This window comes from Lolium perenne, chromosome 4, assembly GCF_019359855.2.
Source record: "Lolium perenne isolate Kyuss_39 chromosome 4, Kyuss_2.0, whole genome shotgun sequence".
Lineage (NCBI taxonomy): Eukaryota > Viridiplantae > Streptophyta > Magnoliopsida > Poales > Poaceae > Lolium > Lolium perenne.
In genome coordinates, this window is record NC_067247.2 from 228827522 (window position 1) to 228848579 (window position 21058).

The 21058-nt window shown below is 44.4% G+C and overlaps 1 protein-coding gene across 1 annotated transcript; it reads left to right on the plus strand.

The window, feature by feature from the left end:
- The first annotated feature begins 7425 nt into the window (after nucleotides 1-7425).
- Nucleotides 7426-8900, plus strand: LOC127323283 (uncharacterized). Its single transcript, XM_051351436.2, has 2 exons — nucleotides 7426-8389; nucleotides 8491-8900. The coding sequence occupies exons 1-2, from the start codon at nucleotides 7457-7459 to the stop codon at nucleotides 8812-8814; spliced, it is 1257 nt and encodes a 418-aa protein (XP_051207396.2). The 5' UTR covers nucleotides 7426-7456; the 3' UTR covers nucleotides 8815-8900.
- The last annotated feature ends 12158 nt before the right edge of the window (nucleotides 8901-21058 follow it).

Here is a 21058-nt window from a genome sequence, read left to right on the forward strand (position 1 = left end):
AGTGCCCGCACCTTGTCCTAATTAGCTCGGATTTACATGGATTATCATAGCATGGCATATGTTTTAACCAAGTGTCACAAAGGGGTACCTCTATGCCGCTTGTACAAAGGTCTAAGGAGAAAGCTCGCATTGGATTTCTCGCTTTTGATTATTCTCAACTTAGACATCCATACCGGGACAACATAGACAACAGATAATGGACTCCTCTTTAATGCATAAGCATTCAACAACAAATAATATTCTCATAAGAGATTGAGTATTGTTGTCCAAACTGAAACTTCCACCATGGATCATGGCTTTAGTTAGCGGCCCAATGTTCCTCTCTAACAATATGCATACTCAAACCATTTGATCATGATAAATCACCCTTACTTCAGACAAGATGAACATGCATAGCAACTCACATGATATTCAACAAAGGGTAGTTGATGGCGTCCCCAGGAACATGGTTATCGCACAACAAGCAACTTAATAAGAAATAAGATACATAAGTACATATTCAATACCACAATAGTTTTTAGGCTATTTGTCCCATGAGCTATATATTGTAAAGACAAAGAATGGAATTTTAAAGGTAGCACTCAAGCAATTTACTTTGGAATGGCGGAGAAATACCATGTAGTAGGTAGGTATGGTGGACACAAGTGGCATAGTTTTTGGCTCAAGGATTTGGATGCACGAGAAGTAATCCCTCTCAATATAAGGCTTAGGCTAGCAAGGCTATTTGAAGCAAACACAAGTATGAACTAGTACAACAAAACTCACATAAGAACATATTGCAAGCATTATAAGACTATACATTGTCTTCCTTGTTGTTCAACCCTTACTAGAAAATATCTAGACCTTAGAGAGACCAATCATGCAAACCAAATTTTAGCAAGCTCTATGTATTTTTTTACTAATAGGAGCAAAGTATATGATGCAAGAGCTTAAACATGAGCACAACAATTGCCAAGTATCAAATTATTCAAGACATTATACCAATTACCACATGTAGCATTTCCCGTTTCCAACCATATAACAATTAACGAAGCAGTTTCAACCTTCGCCATGAACATTATGAGTAAAGCTAAGGAGATATTTGTCTATATGCAACAGCGGAGCGTGTCTCTCTCCCACACAATGAATGCTAGGATCCATTTTATTCAATCAAAAACAAAAACAAAAACGTATAGACGCTCCAAGTAAAGCACATAAGATGTGATGGAATAAAAATATAGTTTCACTAGAGGAACCTGATAATGTTGTCGATGAAGAAGGGGATGCCTTGGGCATCCCCAAGCTTAGATGCTTGAGTCTTCTTGAAATATGCAGGGATGAACCACTGGGGCATCCCCAAGCTTAGAGCTTTCACTCTCCTTGATCATATTGTATCATCCTCCTCTCTTGATCCGTGAAAACTTCCTCCACACCAAACTCAAAACAACTCATTAGAGGGTTAGTGCATAATCAAAATTCACATATTCAGAGGTGACATAATCATTCTTAATACTTCTCGACATTGCACAAAGCTACTGAAAGTTAATGGAATAAAGAAATCCATCAAACATAGCAAAACAGGCAATGCGAAATAAAAGGCAGAATCTATCAAAACAGAACAGTCCATAAAGATGAATTTTTTAGGTGCACCAGACTTGCTCAAATGAAAATGCTCAAATTTAATGAAAGTTGCGTACATATCCGAGGATTACTCACGTAAATTGGCAGATTTTTCTGAGTTACCTATAGAGACTACTGCTCAAATTCGTGACAGCAAGAAATCTGTTTCTGCGCAGTAATCCAAATCTAGTATGAACCTTACTGTCAAAGAGTTTACTTGGCACAAAAATGCAATAAAATAAAGATAAGGAGAGTTTTCTACAGTAGTAACAACTTCCAAGACTCAAATATAAAACAAAAGTGCAGAAGTAAAATCATGGGTTGTCTCCCATAAGCGCTTTTCTTTAACGCCTTTCAGCTAGGCGCAGAAAGTGTGAATCAAGTAACATCAAGAGATGAAGCATCAACATCATAATTTGTTCTAATGATAGAATTAAAAGGTAACTTCATTCTCTTTCTAGGGAAGTGTTCCATACCTTTCTTGAGAGGAAATTGATATTTAATATTACCTTCCTTCATATCAATGATAGCGCCAACAGTTCGAAGAAAAGGTCTTCCCAATATAATGGGACAAGATGCATTGCATTCAATATCCAACACAACAAAATCAACGGGGAAAAGGTTATTGTTAACCGTAATGCAAACATTATCAATCCTCCCCAAAGGTTTCTTTGTAGAATTATCAGCAAGATTAACATCCAAATAACAATTTTTCAATGGTGGCAAGTCAAGCATATTATAGATTTTCCTAGGCATAACGCAAATACTTTCACCAAGATCACATAAAGCATTACAATCAAAATCATTGACCTTCATCTTAATGATGGGCTCCCAACCATCCTCTAACTTCCTAGGAATAGAAGCTTCACGTTCTAGTTTCTCTTCTCTAGCTTTTATGAGAGCATTTGTAATATGTTTTGTAAAGGCCAAATTTATAGCACTAGCATTAGGAATTTGAGCAAGTTTTTGTAAGAACTTTATAACTTCAGAGATGTGACAATCATCAAAATCTAAACCATTATAATCTAAAGCAATGGGATCATTGTCCCCAACATTGGAAAATTTTTCAGCAGTTTTATCACGGGCAGTTTCAGCAGTTTTAGGAGGTTCAGGCAGTTTTGCAAGCTTTGCATTAGAAGTAGAAACATTGCCAACACCAATTATTTTACCATTGAAAGTAGGAGGTGTAGCAACATGTGAAGCATTAGCATTACTAGTGGTGGTAATAGTCCAAACTTTAGCTACATTGTTATCTTTAGCATTTTCTTCCTTTTCCCACCTAGCACGCAATTCGGCCATCAATCTTATATTCTCATTAATTCTAACTTGGATGGCGTTTGCTGTAGAAAATGACTTAATATCTTTATTTTCATTAGGCATAATTTTCGATTTCAAAAGATCAACATCAGCAGCAAGACTATCAACTTTAGAAGCAAGTATATCAATTTTCCCAAGCTTTTCTTCAACAGATTTGTTAAAAGCAGTTTGTGTACTAATAAATTCTTTAAGCATGGCTTCAAGTCCAGGGGGTGTATTCCTATTATTGTTGTAAGAATTCCCATAAGAATTACCATAACCGTTACCATTATTATAAGGATATGGCCTATAGTTGTTACTAGAATTATTCCGATAAGCATTGTTGTTGAAATTATTATTTTTAATGAAGTTCACATCAACATTTTCTTCTTGAGCAACCAATGAAGCTAACGGAACATTATTAGGATCAACATTAGTCCTACCATTCACAAGCATAGACATAATAGCATCAATCTTATCACTGAAGGAGGAGGTTTCTTCAACAGAATTTACCTTCTTACCTTGTGGAGCTCTTTCCGTGTGCCATTCAGAGTAATTAATCATCATATTATCAAGAAGCTTTGTTGCGGCGACTAGAGTGATGGACATAAAAGTACCTCTAGCAGCTGAATCCAATAGGTTCCGTGAAGAAAAATTCAATCCTTGCAGCGTGTCTTGATCTCCCCGGCAACGGCGCCAGAAAAAGTGCTGCTTGTGACGGTAAAGCACTCGTCCGTTGGGAACCCCAAGAGGAAGGTGTGATGCGTACAGCGGCAAGTTTTCCCTCAGTAAGAAACCAAGGTTATCGAACCAGTAGGAGCCAAGAAGCACGTTGAAGGTTGATGGCGGCGGAGTGTAGTGCGGTGCAACACCAGGGATTCCGGCGCCAACGTGGAACCTGCACAACACAACCAAATTACTTTGCCCCAACGTGACAGTGAGGTTGACAATCTCACTGGCTTGCTGTAACAAAGGATTAGATGTATAGTGTGTATGATGATGTTTGCAGAAAACAGTAGAACGAGTATTGTAGTAGATTGTATTCGATGTAAAGAATGGACCGGGGTCCACAGTTCACTAGTGGTGTCTCTCCCATAAGATAAATAGCATGTTGGGTGAACAAATTACAGTTGGGCAATTGACAAATAAAGAGGGCATGACCATGCACATACATGTTATGATGAGTAGTGTGAGATTTAATTGGGCATTACGACAAAGTACATAGACCGCTATCCAACATGCATCTATGCCTAAAAAGTCCACCTTCAGGTTATCATCCGAACCCCCTCCAGTATTAAGTTGCAAACAACAGACAATTGCATTAAGTATGGTGCGTAATGTAATCAACAAATACATCCTTAGACATAGCATTGATGTTTTATCCCTAGTGGCAACAGCACATCCACAACCTTAGAACTTTCTGTCACTGTCCCAGATTTAATGGAGGCATGAACCCACTATCGAGCATAAATACTCCCTCTTGGAGTTACAAGTAACGACTTGGCCAGAGCCTCTACTAATAACGGAGAGCATGCAAGATCATAAACAACACATAGATGATTGATAATCAACATAACATAGCATTCAATATTCATCGGATCCCAACAAATGCAACATGTAGCGTTACAAATAGATGATCTTGATCATGTTAGGCAGCTCACAAGATCGAACAATGATAGCACAATTAGGAGAAGACAACCATCTAGCTACTGCTATGGACCCATAGTCCAGGGGTGAACTACTCACTCATCACTCCGGAGGCGACCATGGCGGTGAAGAGTCCTCCGGGAGATGATTCCCCTCTCCGGTAGGGTGCCGGAGGCGATCTCCTGAATCCCCCGAGATGGGATTGGCGGCGGCGGCGTCTTTGGAAGGTTTTCCGTATCGTGGCTCTCGGTACTGGAGTTATTATCGACGAAGGCTTCTTATAGGCGAAGAGGTAGGTTTAGGGGCGACGCGAGGGGCCCACACGCTAGGGCCGCGCGGCCAGGGGCTGGGCCGTGCCACCCTACTGTGTGGCCGCCTCGTCGCCCCACTTCGTTTCCCTTTCGGACTTCTGGAAGCTTCGTGGAAAAATAGGATCCTGGGCGTTGATTTCGTCCAATTCCGAGAATATTTCCTTACTAGGATTTCTGAAACCAAAAACAGCAGAAAACAACAACTGGCTCTTCGGCATCTTGTTAATAGGTTAGTGCCGGAAAATGCATAAATATGACATAAAGTGTGTATAAAACATGTGTGTATTGTCATAAAACAAGCATGGAACATAAGAAATTATCGATACGTTGGAGACGTATCAGACCTTCCGGAAGAAATCACCATGGAAGGTGGAGTCCTAGATGGACTCCACCAACCCTAGCCGGCCAACCAAAGGGGAAGGTGGAGTCCATGGTGGACTCCACCTCCATGGCCGGCCATAGGCGAAGGAAAGGGAGTAATCCCACTTCCCCTAGGTTTCACCGATATGGAAGTTTTTTGAGTTGGACTCTTATTCGGATTTTGGGAAAACCCTTGGGGGTTCCACCTATATAAAGAGAGGGAGAGGGAGAGGGCTGGTTACACCTTGGTCGCACCACCAAGGGCACCCAAGCCGGCACCCCAAGCCCCCTCTCTCCCAAACCCTAGCTACTCCCTCCTCCTTCTTCTCCCGTAGCGCTTACGGCGAAGCCCTGCCGGAGATCTCCTCCACCACCGTCACCACGCCGTCGTGCTGGCGGGATTCCGAGGAGGATCTACTACATCCGCTGCCCGCTGGAACGGGGAGAAGGACGTCGTCATCAACACCGTACATGTGACCGAGTGCGGATGACAAGGTATTGACTTGTCAATGCCTATGGATTATAGGCTAGGGTTTAGTTAGAAGTAGAGGGCAAGTAGATCTCGAAGGTTTCAGCCGAAAAGTACTCGACGACTATGAAAACTAGGGTTTGCAGACAATGATTCGATTGATTCTTTGTCCCTCGACTCCCCCTTATATATGAGGTGGAGCCGAGGGATTCGTGCTATACAAGTTTACATAGTCCGGGACGGTTTCTAACTCATCCCGCCAGATCACAAACAACACTTCCTATTACAACTCTATCTTTCCTTAGTAAATCTTGGGCTCCCGAATCTTCTTATTCTTCGGGTATTGGGCTTCCAGTAAACCCCGGGTACCATCTTCGGCAGGCCCATTTGGGATGCCTATGTCAGTAGCCCCCGAGATTTTGCTTGAATCGTAGAGTCAGGGAAAATCTCCATTGTTTATTTTTACTCGAAAGCTTTAACCTTTTATATTTCTTCACATAAAATTCTATATTGTACAGGGATACTGGTAATTGGGGCTAGTTCATCTGACGGATCAGGTACTAGTTAACTGCTCTAGTGGCAATCCGCAAAAACCTACTTCAAAATCACGTCCCCGGACATGATCTCGGGATACTGGTGTAAACGTCGACAGGTGCCGCTTAAGGTCTTACCATTCTGTCGAGTCCCAGTCAAATTTATCGGGTACCTAACGCGTCCGTTAGGATTTTTCTTCGTATCTGTTGATACGGATAAAAGTAGCAGAGCGCAGTCTTTGGCGATGCCACGCCCAGCAGAACGGATCTGGGGTCTTACCTTCGCAAATTTTGCGGCATTCAGAAATTGATCGCAACTTCGGCGTTCTGAGAATATATTGTCGAGTGCTTTTCCGGCTGTTGGAATGGCACATTTTATCGAGTCATATATGACTTATATTGTTCTCCCGATGGGAGTATATGTAGAGTTAATTATAACTCGAAATATACTCTCTTGTTTTTCTATTTTTGTTAATTTCATCGGGCACGCGAACAGCGTTCCCGATGGGAGTAGTTTCGAGGCTACAACCAAGAACTTGTGCTTGGTTGTAGGCTCAACATTTTAGTCCACCTTGTCGCTATATTTTCATTACTTCCCAATATGATCTCTTTCTTCTTCTCTCTTTTTTTTATCTCTCGGGTGCGCGAACAGCGCTCCCGATGGGAGTAGCCCCCGAGGCTACAGCCAAGGACTTGTGCTTGGTTGTAGGCTCCCGCAATTTCTATATTTGTCATACTCGAAAATTTACTTTTTTCTGAAGTAGCCCCCGAGCATTTGGGCAAAAACTTGTATTTGATCAAAGGCTCCCGAAGTATTGAATAATTCTTTCTGTCGTCACTTTTCTTTTATTTTTCTTGTCGACATACTTCCCTTAATCAAATTTACTTCATCCTTCTCGAATAGTCGTGAGTTCTCTGCCCTGTGGGTCCATTGCTTCGACCATGTTGACACGTCGTGCAAGTGGGGGACACACGTCCTCCGCTTTTCCTGGCGCACGTACGGTAACGCCTATCTCAATAAAAATACTGTTTTGCCCTTGTGTCTAGAAGATCCATTCTCACCACACGATTTCTTCATCCAACGGCACACTGCTTCACCCGATTCTTATATAAACCCTTCTTCAACCTCCGTTCATCCCCTTGCTTGCGCCGCTTACCTGTTCCTCTTCGCAAAACTTCCCCTGCGCCCAATTCTCTCCAATCTTCCGTACGCACATACATTGCTCTGCCCACTGCCGTTGATGCCACCGCGCACGCGTCTGACTCGCCACAGCACGCCGGAATCCAAGATGGCCGCCGAGGATCTTGAGTGGGAGAGATCCAAAATCTCCAATCAAGACATCAACACGCTGAAGAGGCTCGGCCTCATGACGAAGGAGGACGCCATCCGCTTTCCTAGCGAAGAAAGCTACCCCAAGCCTCCAATGGAGTATCGGGTTAGTTTTGTTGATCACCTGATCCGCGGCCTTTCAACCCCAATCCACGATTTCCTCCGCGGCCTTCTTTTTGTTTATGGGATTCAACTGCACCAGTTGACTCCCAATTCCATCCTTCACATTTCTATTTTTATCACACTTTGCGAATGCTTCCTCGGAATCACTCCCAATTGGGCTCTGTGGAAGCGCATTTTCTGTCTCCGCCGTAATGGCTCCCACAACGTCACTTATAACATAGGTGGCGTTGTTATCTGTGTTCGGACTGATGTCGATTATTTCGACGTCAAGTTTCCTGATTCTGTCCAAGGATGGCGCAAAAAGTGGCTCTACATCCACGAAGAAAGCGCCAATTCTGTGGAGCACAACATAGTTCCTTTCGACGGAAGTGCCAGGATTCAGCGTCGCCGTTCCTGGGATGCCGAAGCTTCTGAAGAAGAGAAAAAAGCGACAGAGGCGCTCATGGCTCGTATCCGTCATCTTCAAAACACTCGAGGCAAAGAGCTATCTGGTGTTCAAATTACTGCCTACTTCCTTAGGATTAGAGTGCAGCCTCTTCAGGCTCGCAAAAATCCCCTTTGGACGTATTCTGGTGAAAATGACGCCAACAGAATCTCCAGTGATCTTTCTGTAAAGGACTTGGAAAAATTGGTTCGAAGAATTTCTCGATTAGGCAAGAAGGATCCTATTCCCTCCTCCTGTCGAGTGGAACCATACAGTGCTTCCAATCCTCTTCCCGAGGTATTTTGTCTTCTCGAAGTTTTATCTTGTTTTGAACTGTTCCTCGTATCTTATTTGCAGTGGTATCTCACTTATTCTCTTTTGTCACTATTTCTTTGTAGAATCATCCTACTATGGCTTCCCTTCCTCCTCTTCCTGAGGATGGAGAGGTCGAAGAAAGAGCCGTTGTCGATGATGTCAACCAGGAGACCCCCTCTTTTGTGAATGAACCCGCAGATTCTCGAAAATCTGCGGGATCTACTGAGAAGGATGCTGCCTCTGAAGATACAACATCAGCACAATCTCCTCCTCCTGCTGTTTCTCCGAAGAGCAAAAGGAAAAGGAGCAATGCCGAAGATTCCGGGACCTCGAAACCCGAAGAAACTGCTCCTGCACCTCGAAAAGCAGCTTATGATCCATACATCGAGAGTATCATCAGCTCGTAGGTTCCTTGCTCTTTTCCTTTTTTATTTGAAGAATTTTATTTTGCCTTGCTTTTTATGCTGCCACTATTTTGTCACAGTGATGATGAAGAAACTCCAACTTTAGATGTGGCTGCTCGAACGAGCACATCACATACTTTAGTAATTTCAGAAAAACCAGTTGAAGGGGAGGAATCGTCGCCTCCTCAACAAAATGTTGATACATCTACTCCTTCGAGCCCCCGTGCCCCTCCACCAAAAAGGGCACGGGTTGAAAAGATTGTTGATCCTGCCCCTCAGTTGGGCAGTTCGTCGCCCCCGCTCCTAGATGATGTAAGTTTGTCGACATCTATATTTTCTTTATTTTATTTCTTCCCATCTCTTTTTTTTATGCCGATGTTTCTCTTACTGTGTTCACGTTGAACAGCCTATGATCAAGGATCTTCTCCGCATCGGTTCCCAATTTATTGGGTACCGTGAATATGCTAATAGAGCCGAAGGTAACGACTGTCATACTTGTCGTTTTTCCTTAATTTGTCACTCCTGTTACTTGCCGCGATTTTTTGATCTTTCTTCTCTCTTTTTTCCATATCTCGACAGAGAAACTTGCAGAGGCTAACGAACGCGCCGACGCACTGGCTCAAAAACTTGAGCAAAGTGAGGCGGCTCGCAAGAAAGCCGAACTCGCTGCTAGCAAAGCCAAGGTCGAAGCTGATGAAGCTAAGGCGAAAGCTGCTGGTGTCGAGGAACTGCAGAAGAAACTTGAGGATGCGACAGCTGCCTTGGATGAGCACAAAGCTGCACAAGCTTCTCGTGACGAAGGAATCCTCAAGCGTTTGAAGTCGCAAAGTCGACGTACTCTGAGTAATATTATCAATCCCTTTTATTTTACTGCACTTCCTGTTTCTTGGTTGTTGACTGATGTCTTGTCTCGTGTGGCAGCCCAAACAAACCAGGATTTTGATCTGGATAATCCTGTCAACGATCCTCTCCTTGACGCACTTTCTCTTCTGGAGTTTCACGGGCGCGAAATTCGTGAAGGCGTGGCAAATGCTAATGCAGGATTGTCAGCGTTGTTCCCTTATTTCTTCCCGAAGAAAGAAGAACCCGCAACTTTCCTTAACCTCGCCAAGATGTTTAATGCTTCGGAAGACCTGGGATTGAAGGTGCGTCGAGGAGAATATGAAGGTTCTTGTCGAGAGTACTTGTTGCCCTGGTTGCGACAGCCAACGGCACGCTTGATTGGATGAAGGTTGGCGACACCGGTCAGATAGAGCGATCAAAATGGAGGTCGCTGATCAAGGCGGCCAAGCCCAACACGAAGAAGATCTTGGCGTATCTGGGGATCAAGCCAGCTTCAACTCCTAGCTCCTCGAGGCCGGAGGTCTAGTTGCATGCCTCTGTTTTCTTTCTGTTTCTTTTGCTTCTGTCGCCAAAGTAGTCATTTGGCGACACGTACTTTCTTAACTCCACTGTAATGCCCTTGTAATTATTCCAAGAGATTAATGAAGACTTCTATCTTTGCTTGTTATTTGATGTTGTCTTGTTTATTTTTCAGTTGATATTTGATAACTATACTCCATCTTCTGCTCCTTCCAATGTTTCGCCTTCTTCTTCCCGCGAGGAAAGCTTTTGGTGATACCGCTCCTGTCGACGATACCTTGTCGCAAGAACTGGATGAACTTCGGCAACAACTTCGGTATGCGAAGAAGCAAACACTTGTGATGATGGAGCAATCTCGTAAGTCATCTGAAGCCGAAAAAATTGCTCTTCAACAAGCTCGCGAGGCTGTAGCTGCTAAGGAAATTGCTGCTTCCGAGGCTGAAAAGGCGACTATTCGAGAAAATTTCATGCTCGAATTAATGAATGAAGCCAGTGCAGATATGTCGGGTATGCCTGTTTCATCTGCTGATATCCTTTATCTGCATACTATTGTTTCTTTGAAGGTTTCCGTTTTTTTTGTTTTGATAGGTGCCTTTACTGATGTCTTGCCGAGGAGGAGAGGGTGAATGCTAGGACAACCCTCCTTGTTAATCTCTCCTTGGACCATGGTTCTTTGTTTTGGGCTACCCCGGAAAGGACCCGCCAAATTGTCAGATTTCAAGATCGCGCCTCTCAAACTCGTGATTTCCTCGACTTCTGTACCAAGACCTTGTCCATGGTTTACAACTCCATGTTTCCTCGGAACGTCCAACCAAAAACTCTTCCTGAATTGATGGAAAGGTTCAAGGATGCTCGCAGTATCCATGATTTTGTCAAAGCTCAACTAGTAGCTGGCGCCAGATTTGCTCTTATCATGCTCCAAATCTGCCACTCGAAGCTTGACCTTACCCAGGTTGTCGAGAAGGTTCACCAAAAAGTAAAACGTCGGAGAGTTGGTGTTGACAGGATTAACACGAAGGTTACGCCTATAGCCGAAGAAATGATTGAGGACCTACTTCGGATGGATGCCGACTTTTTGCCGATGGCCATTATGCCGATTTTCTTGGTGCTGCTCTGAGGAAAACAGGGTTACTCTTGATGACATATTGAATCAAGACTAGTTAGTTTCTTCTTGTAGATATTTCTTCTTTGTAATCCATGACTATATTGTAAAGCAATCATTATATTTCTCTGTTTGTTTAGCCCCCGAGTGTTTCGGTGACTCTTTACTATATTTGTATACTTGCGAGGTTTTGAACCAAGGCATTTATATATTTAAGGCGAATATGAGCCCCCAAGCTTTTTATTGAGCACTATTTTGTATTTTTGTTGACTCACGAGGTATTTGAATACCAAGGCAAGCTTTTCCTTTTGTCGATGAACTATATTGAAATTCGTCGGAGCGAAGACTTTGGTCATGTCGATAAAGAAGAAAAGTTATATTGTCACTATCTTTATTATATTGCAGCACCGCGAGCCCGCCTCATTAAAAACCTTCTCCGGCCCCACTCGGTGCCCCGAAAAAGGAAAAGAGTGCGTCTGAAAACTCGCGGGCGTTTCAGTACATTGAAGCTTTACAAAGACTATATTTTGACTCTAGGCGTAAAAACGCCTAAGTTGCGCCACGTTCCAGGGGTTTGGCTCCTCCACCCCTGTCTTCTTGTCCTTTATTCTGTATGCTCCTCCTCCAATTACTTCCGTGACAATGTAAGGGCCAAGCCATGGTGACTCGAGTTTTTCATGACTTTTTTGCGTGAGCCGAAGAACTAGGTCTCCCACCTGAAAAGATCTTGGCCGCAAACGTCGACTGTGGTAATTCTTCAAATCCTGTTGATATTTGGTTACCCGAGATAATACTTCATCTCGAGCTTCATCAAGTGCGTCGACGTCGTCTTCTAGCACTCTTCTCGACGTTTCTTCATCATATTCAGCGACACGTGGAGAGTTGTGCTCTATCTCGATTGGTAGTACTGCTTCTGCTCCATGAACCAGGAAAAACGGAGTTTCCTGCGTTGCTGTGTTTGGTGTTGTTCGGATGCTCCACAACACGCTTGGTAGTTCTTCTGGCCATGTATGTCGAGCTTTTTCCAGTGGTCCTAATAAGCGCTTCTTGATACCATTGCAGATGATGCCATTGGCTTTCTCGACTTGCCCATTGGTTTGAGGATGTGCAACTGACGCAAAGTTCAGCTTAATACCCACCTCTTCGCAATAATCTTTGAATTCATGGGATGTGAAGTTGCTGCCGTTGTCTGTGACGATGCTGTGGGGCACTCCAAATCTGAAGACGAGGCCTTTTACGAATTTTACTGCGGATGCTCCATCTGGTGAATTTATCGGCTTCGCTTCTATCCACTTTGTAAACTTATCGACAGCTACTAGCATGTACTCCTTTCCTCCTGGCCAGGATTTGTGTAACTTACCCACCATATCAAGTCCCCATTGAGCAAAGGGCCAAGACAATGGTATTGGTACTAACTCTGCTGGAGAGTGAGGTTTTGCGGCGAACCTTTGACATGCGTCGCAAGTTCTTACTATGTCCTTGGCGTCCTCGATTGCTGTCAACCAGTAGAATCCTGCCCGAAAAACCTTGGCTGCGATAGCTCGACTACTTGCGTGGTGGCCACATATTCCTTCGTGTACATCCTTCAGATTATTCTTCCTTCTTCGGGTGTAACGCACCTCCGCAAAACGCCTGAAATAATTCGCTTATAAAATTCTACCTTGACCACCGTATAAGCTTTGGAGCTTCTAATTACTCGCCTTGCTTCAACTGGATCATCGGGTATTTCTTTCCTCATGATGTATGATATGTACGGCTGCATCCACGGTATCTGTATCACCATGACCAAGTCCTGATCCTCTTCTTCGTCCTCTTGCTTTTCCTTGGCAGCCCCCGAGGGTTTCTTCTCCTTCTTTTTTGACTTTGTTGGCTTAGTGGATCTCTCTGTTATCTCTTCCCAGAATACACCAAGGGATTGGAAGGCACTGTGACCCGATGTTTGCAAGAACGTCGGCTTCGTCGTTGCTCAACCTGCTAATATGATTTACTTCGCATCCATCGAATAACTTTTCAAGCTCGTTGTACACCTCCTTGTATGCCATCATGCTATCATTGATTGCATCACATTGGTTCATAACTTGCTGAGCCACCAACTGTGAGTCGCCAAAGATTTTTAATCGAGTTGCTCCGCAGGCTTTCGCCATCTTCATCCCGTGTATGAGAGCCTCATATTCTGCTTCATTGTTAGATGCGTTAAGGAACGTCATCCGGAGGATGTACTTCAATTTGTCGCCTTCAGGTGATATGAGTACTACTCCTGCGCCAGCTCCTTCTAGTCTCTTGGACCCATCAAAGTTCATGGTCCAAGTTCTCGATAAATCTGGTGGTCTGTATTTTGCAACTCCATCCATTCTGCGATGAAGTCCGGCAAGATTTGCGACTTTATTGCTTTTCTTTTTCATACGTGATGTCCCGAGGGAAAGTTCTATTCCCCAAAGGGAGACACGACCCGTAGCTTCTGGGTTATTCAAGATATTTGACAAGGGAGCTTCATTGACCACTATGATCGGGTGTGCCGAAAAATAGTGGCGCAATTTCGTGCTTTGTCGTGAACACTCCATATGCTAGCTTTTGGTACTGAGGGTACCTTTGTTTTGAAGGTGACAAGACTTCGCTCACGAAGTATACCGGCCGCTGCACTCCATGGATTTTCCCTTCTTCCTCTCTTTCGACAACCAATACGGTGCTAACCACTTGGGGCGTGGCTGCAATATACAGCAGAGAGGTTCCTTTTCCTTTGGAGCCACCAGGATTGGTGGTGTCGAGATTTTTCGCTTCAGATCCTCGAAAGCTCTGTCGGCCTCTTCGTTCCACCGGAATTTATCTCCTTGTTTTATCGGCGCATAAAATGGTAACGCTTTTCTCCTAACCTGGCGACGAACCTGCTCAAAGCTGCGACTCGCCCAGTTAGCTGCTGTATTTCTTTCAACTTTGTTGGCTTTCTCATTGTTACTATGGCTTGTATTTTGTCGGGATTTGCTTCAATCCCTCTTGCCGAAACTAGAAACCCCAGAAGTTCTCTCATTGGGACGCCAAAAGAACACTTCGTCGGGTTCAGTTTGAGGCAGAATTTGTCGAGGTTGTCAAAAGTTTCTTTGAGATCCTCGATCAATGTTGTCCCCTTTTTTGATGTTATGACGACATCATCGATGTATACTTGCACGTTTTTCCCGATCTGTGTTGCTAAACACTTCTGCATCATCCTCTGATATGTTGCTCCCGCATTTTTTAGACCAAAGGGCATTGTTTTGTAGCAAAACACGCCGTAAGGTGTAATAAACGCTGTCTTGGCTTCATCATCTTCTTTTAATCTGATCTGGTTATAACCAGAGTATGCATCCAAGAAGGAAAGACGTTCGCAACCTGCCGTGGAGTCGATAATTTGATCGATCCTTGGGAGGGGAAAGTGATCCTTAGGACAATGTTTGTTGAGACACGTGAAGTCGACGCACATGCGAAGGACTGTCGTGTTTTTCTTCGGCACCATCACTGGGTTAGCTACCCATGTGGCTTCTGTAGATATTTCTCTGATAAAACCAGCTTCTTCGAGTCGATTTATTTCTGAAAGCATGGCTTTGCGGTTTGGTTCCGAAAACGCCGCAAAGGTTGTCTGATTGGTTTCGCTGTTGGATCCAAATTTAGGTGGTGCTCGGCAAGTTCCCTGGGTACTCCTGGCATGTCAGCTGGACACCATGCAAAGATTTTCCAGTTCTCACGGAGGAACTTGACGAGCGCGCTTTCCTATGCGATATCCATATCGTTTGCGATAGATGTCGTCTTTTTTGGATCTGTCGGGTGAATCTGCACCTCCTTAGAATTTTTCTCTGTGTTGAAAGTTGATTCTTTATTTGGCCTTCCAGCGTCTGGCAGTACGTCGTAATCAGTCATGCTTTTTGACGCCAAGTACTCGGCTTGCATCCCGAAAGTTTCGCCAACTTTGTGAAAATCCTTGTCGCACTTATCGGCTAAGGCAAAGCTTCCCTTGACTGTGATTGGTCCTCTTGGTCCGGGCAACCTCCACAACAGGTATGTATAGTGTGGTACTGCCATAAATCTAGCATATGCTGGTCGTCCCAACAGAGCGTGGTATTGTGATGGAAAATCCACGACTTCAAATTCGAGCTTCTCGATTCTATAATTTTCTCGGGTCCCAAATTGAACATCGAGATTGATTTTTCCCAATGGATAACTTGGTTTCTCTGGTGTAATGCCGTGGAACCTTGTGTCTGTTGGTTTCAAGTTTGCTAAGGATATGTTCATCTTCCTCAATGTATCTGCATACATGAGGTTCAAGCTGCTGCCGCCGTCTATGAACACTCGAGAGACATCAAATCCTGCGATAACCGCCGGCAATAAGTGCCGACTGCCCCGGTCGAGGAACTTGCTGCGGATGATCTGCTATTGTGAAGCCGATATCTTGTCCTGACCAATTAAGGTACTCAACTGTTGGTGGAGGCATTTTCTCTGCCATAAACACCGTCGTGAGATTACTTTTTGAGCTCTATTGGACGGCCTTCCCTTCGAATCATCAACACCGCTCCGTTGGAATTAGGATCAACATAGGGTGGTGGTGCAGGTGCTGCCGCTATTCTTAGCTGGTGTCGATTGTCCTCGTAATTGCGGGAGGTGGCGGGAGATGAACCTCGCTCCTAGGCTCCCGAGGGTTTCTCTGTGCTGCTCGAGCGTGAGCATTTTCTGCGTATCCGAACATTGCACGAAAATTTCGACAGTCTTTCTGCAGTGCCCTGACTGTCTTTTCCCGTTCTTTGTCGAGGAAGAAGTGCATCCGGCACGGTCCGTTCAGCATTTCCTCGGGGGACACGAAAGGTCTTGGAAACCTCGGCCCACTATTTTGCACATTGCGTGAATCATCCCTATTATCACCTCGCTGTTCTTCGCTTCTCGGTAATCATCTCTGTTGCCTCCTGTATTTGTCCGAAAACCTGCCGAAATTTGTCCTGGGCGTCGTAGTTCTGGTACGTCCGAGGAAATCTTCGCCTCGGTTGATAGTTTCGACCACGGTCCTCCTCTCGGCGACCTGTGTCGTTTGTTGTGGACAGCGTCTTCTCCATCTGCCCATTTATTTGCTATCTCCATTAACGCGGATACTGTCCTTGGATTGGTCCTTCCCAAATCCTCGACAAAGTCTCCACGCTTCGACTCTCGCGACAAACGCATCTATTGCTCTCTCGTCGGATATGTTTTCTGCCGAGTTTTTGATGATATTCCACCTCTGGATGTACTTTCTCATTGGCTCATCCGCTTTTGTCGACACGCTCTCAACTCCTCTAACGATGCGGGTTTTTTGCACGTGGATCTGAAGTTCTTGACGAACACGTCCTCGAAACTTTCCCACTGTCGATGGATCCTGGAGCGAAGTTTCTTTATCCATGATCGTGCGGCACCACTCGGGTGCACCTGGATGCTTTGCATGGCTGTTGCCCTAGTTCCTCCTGTCGCCTTCACCGTCTCCAGATAGTCGACTAGCCAATCCTCCTGGATCTTGAAGGCCGTCGAATTTCTTGAAATTATCGGGTAACTTGAATCCCGAGGGACTCGCGTTTTCGGACTCTCCTCGTGAAGCATGGTAAGCCGCACATATCTTCGTCGTTAAGTTACGGGGATTGCCGATGATCCCTTCGCTTTGCCGCGCTCTCGTCGACTCTTGCTTGTGCTGCTGTGTCTCTTGCTCCACTTGGCCCTTCGTCTTTGCCGCTGTTGCTGCCTTTGCGGGTCGCGGACTATTTTGCCTTGCCACTCCTTCGGAGGCGTTGATATAAACGCTGTCCCCATAGCTCCAACTCCTGCTACCGCCATATTGTACAGTGTTTCCCTTGGGTCACCCGGAGGTGGTTTAGATGCAAGGATAAAAGCATGTGTCGCCATATACCCAGCCTCTGGTGTCTTAGGGATGATGTTTCCTCTTGTATCTATCGACATAAAGGACATGTCGAGGTTTTGAACCAAGTGCTCTCTTTCCGCTTCGGGTATGTGTTGCAGTCTTGACCTTGCTCTGTTCCGCGCCTCCCGATGGCTATCACCCGTAGTTCTAGATTGTCGACTTAGATCTGCCCTTCTCCTGCTGGATGCAGAAGCTGCCTCCTTTCTCCTGTTCAACTCAGCTGTCTGTTTTTCCAATTCCCTGGCAGCTCGTGCGAGCCTATATTGATATGCTTGCAATTCTTCTTGTGTGGCTGTGGTAGCCATTGGTTCTGTGCCGTTCATAGCTCTCGCAGCTCTGTCCCACGCTGCTTGTGAAAGTTGAACTCTATCTCGCGGCTCTGGCCCGACGTATTTGTTGCCCAAGCCTTGTCGCAGATTGGAGGGATCGACGTATGGATTTCCCAAACTGTCGAAAGCCTCAGATGTCTCTTCTTGATTTTCAATGGCGTAAATCTGATGATACTTTGTACTCAGATCTATGTTGGGTTTGGTGACATCGTCGTTGAGATTGATGAAGACCTTGCCCACTGTCAAAGATTTGTCGATGAAGTCGTAACTGTCGACATTGCTTGAACCATCGCTTATATATGAATCCGCAGATGACTCAAACGACATGTCGTTGAAGATCTTGGCGAGTTTCTCTCTTGCTCTGATGCTGACGTAGCGTGTCGCCGAGGTTTCTTCTTCTCCTGATTCGTTTGACGATGTATAGCTTGAAAAATCGGAATCGGCCACTGATGATTCCGACGAAATCGGAATCTCGACACGATACGATCCTTCCTTCTCGACGCGAAAGTGGAACCTTCCGAACGTCATCTCCATGGGCTCCGCCAGATACGCATATGCATCCAAACGGGAGGGTGGGTGAGGAACAAAATCGACAAGACCAGTAGCGATCTGTTTACCTCGATCCATTGTGTTGCTTGCGGTTGACGATGTCGAAGATCTTGAGCGTGCCATCGAGATCAGCTCCTTACGCCTCTAATTCCCACAGACGGCGCCAATTGACAAGGTATTGACTTGTCAATGCCTATGGATTATAAGCTAGGGTTTAGTTAGAAGTAGAGGGCAAGTAGATCTCGAAGGTTTCAGCCGAAAAGTACTCGACGACTATGAAAACTAGGGTTTGCAGACAATGATTCGATTGATTCTTTGTCCCTCGACTCCCCCTTATATATGAGGTGGAGCCGAGGGATTCGTGCTATACAAGTTTACATAATCCGGGACGGTTTCTAACTCATCCCGCCAGATCACAAACAACACTTCCTATTACAACTCTATCTTTCCTTAGTAAATCTTGGGCTCCCGAATCTTCTTATTCTTCGGGTATTGGGCTTCCAGTAAACCCCGGGTACCATCTTCGGCAGGCCCATTTGGGATGCCTATGTCAGCGGAGGTGCTGCCCGATTGTGGCACCATCAAGATCTTCTACGCACTTTTGAAAGCAGCAAGTGATCGACTACATTCACCACGAGATTTATCTCGTTAACGCTTAGCGATCTTCGAGGGTATGTTGATCTTCATCTCGTTGCTACCATCTACTAGATTAGATCTTGGCTTGTTATTCGTTCTTGCGGTAGGAATTTTTTGTTTTCTATGCTACGAATCCCATCGGTGGTATCAGAGCCGTGTCTATGCATAGATTGGTTGCACGAGTAGAACATAATGTTTTTGTGGGCATTGATGCTTTTGTTGTCTCTTGTTATATGTACTTTACATCTTGTGGTATGGTGGGATGAAGCGGCCCGGGCTAACTTTACATGACCGCGTTCATGAGACTTGCTCCACGCTCGACATGCAACTTATATTGCATAAGTGGCTTTGCGGGTGTCTGTCTCTCTCACCATAGTTATGATTCAATTTACTATTTCAATTGACAACACTAGTATCAGTGTTGTGGTTCATGTTCGTAGGTAGATTGGATCTTACTCGAAAACCCTAAACCACGTTAAATATGCAAACCAAATTAGAGGCGTATAACTTGTTTTTGAAGGGTTTGGTGATGTGATATGGCCATGATATGATGATGAATATGTATGAGATGATCATTATTGTATTATGACAACCGGCAGGAGCCTTATGGTTGTCTTTATATTTCATGTAGTAGTATTATTTCAAAGTAGTGTAAATAGTTGCTACATGTGGTGAACAACCATGAATACGGCGCCATGGACCTTGAAACACCGCCGACGATGATGGAGATCATGCCCGTGCTTTGGAGATGAAGATCAAAGGCGCGAGATAAAAGGGCCATATCATATCACATTATGAATTGCATGTGATGTTAATCCTTTTTATGCATCTTATATTGCTTAGATCGCGACGGTAGCATTATAAGATGATCCCTCTCACTAAAAATCAAGATAATAAAGTGTTCGTTCTTATTTAGTACCGTTGCTAAGATTCATTGTTTCGAAGCATCACGTGATGATCGGGTGTGATAGACTCAATGTGTGCATACAACGGGTGCAAGCCAGATTTGCATACGTGGAAACTAGGGTTTGACTTGACGAGCCTAGCATGTACATACATGGCCTCGGAACACGGGATACCGAAAGGTAGAGCATGAGTCATATGAATGATATGATGAAAACTTTGAGTGTTTGCCTTTGAAGCTACATCTTTTATCGTGAAGATCGGACTTGGTGTAGTGGATTTGGTTCGTGTGATCACTAAGACAATGCGAGGGATGTTGTTTTGAGTGGGAGTTCATCTAGTTAATTTAAGAATTATTAGTAAACTCAATTTATCCTGAACATAGTCTAAATTGTATTTTGAATTAAATTTTGTAGAATTGGCATCCGTTTTGTACTTTACGCTAGGCTTGTAATTGAGATAGAAATACTGTTAAATCTGACAAGTAGCTTTACAGACTGGTACCATATTCTTAAAGAATCAAGAAATGATTAAGTCCTATAGCAAACTTTTGGTAATCCTCAAATTGCTGATTCAAAAAGCAATGGTTTCAATTAGTATCTAAAATTATCCTGTCTCCGTGAAACTTGATGTTCAAATCCGTTTGAAAAGTAAGGAGCTGAAAAGTTTGTTTTCAGAAATAAGCAAGGTATAAGATATATGTGATATCTAAGACCTTATTACAAGATAATAGAATAAAATTTAGTGAGACTACATAAACTCATAAGTTTTATGGGAATGTACGAAGGTTGAAGACGCTAGGCGTCCCGATCCTCCAACTAGTTGGGCACTAATGTTATTTGCATATCCATGTAAACCATAGTAGCTTCATCATGAAGATGTCATGATTTGATGGATAAAATTATGAGTGAAATTGTTCATCACATTAAAACATTACTAATAATGAAATCTGGAACACTTGTGAATGGATCGTAGCGAACAAGAAGGGGGGTGAATGGATGATATGCCAAGTTTTAGTCTTTTTCAATTTTAGCAGTGCGGAAGGTAAAGGTGAATCCTTTAATGGTGTTGGTGTTCCTACAATGATCCTAGAACGAGTGCAACAAGCAAAGGAACAAACAAGATAGTGAGAGTAAGGAGCGGGACAACCGGATGGCGCGGAGACGAGGCGAGGTTTGTTTCCCGCAGTTCCTCTCACAAAAGAGAGTACGTCTGCGTTGAGGAGGTGGTAGCCTCACACAAGAGGCTAGGCGGCCACACCACGAAGGAAGGCCTCACCTTCTTCCTCGAGAGAGCTCCACAAAGGGGCTCCCCCTTCTCCACTAAGACACCGGTCGAGGCGGTGATTCCTTCACAAGGTTGGGGCGAGCTCCACACCACAAAGAGGCTCCCAACAACCCATGGAGCTAGTACAACACCAAGCTAGCCTCCATGGATGCACTTCCTCCAATGTCCCACCATAGG

Coding starts and splice junctions, on each gene's coding strand:
- LOC127323283 (XM_051351436.2), top strand. CDS start 7,457: ATGCCACCGCGCACGCGTCTGACTCGCCACAGCACGCCGGAATCCAAG. Junction 8,390..8,490: donor CTTCCAATCCTCTTCCCGAG/GTATTTTGTCTT, acceptor ATTTCTTTGTAG/AATCATCCTACTATGGCTTC.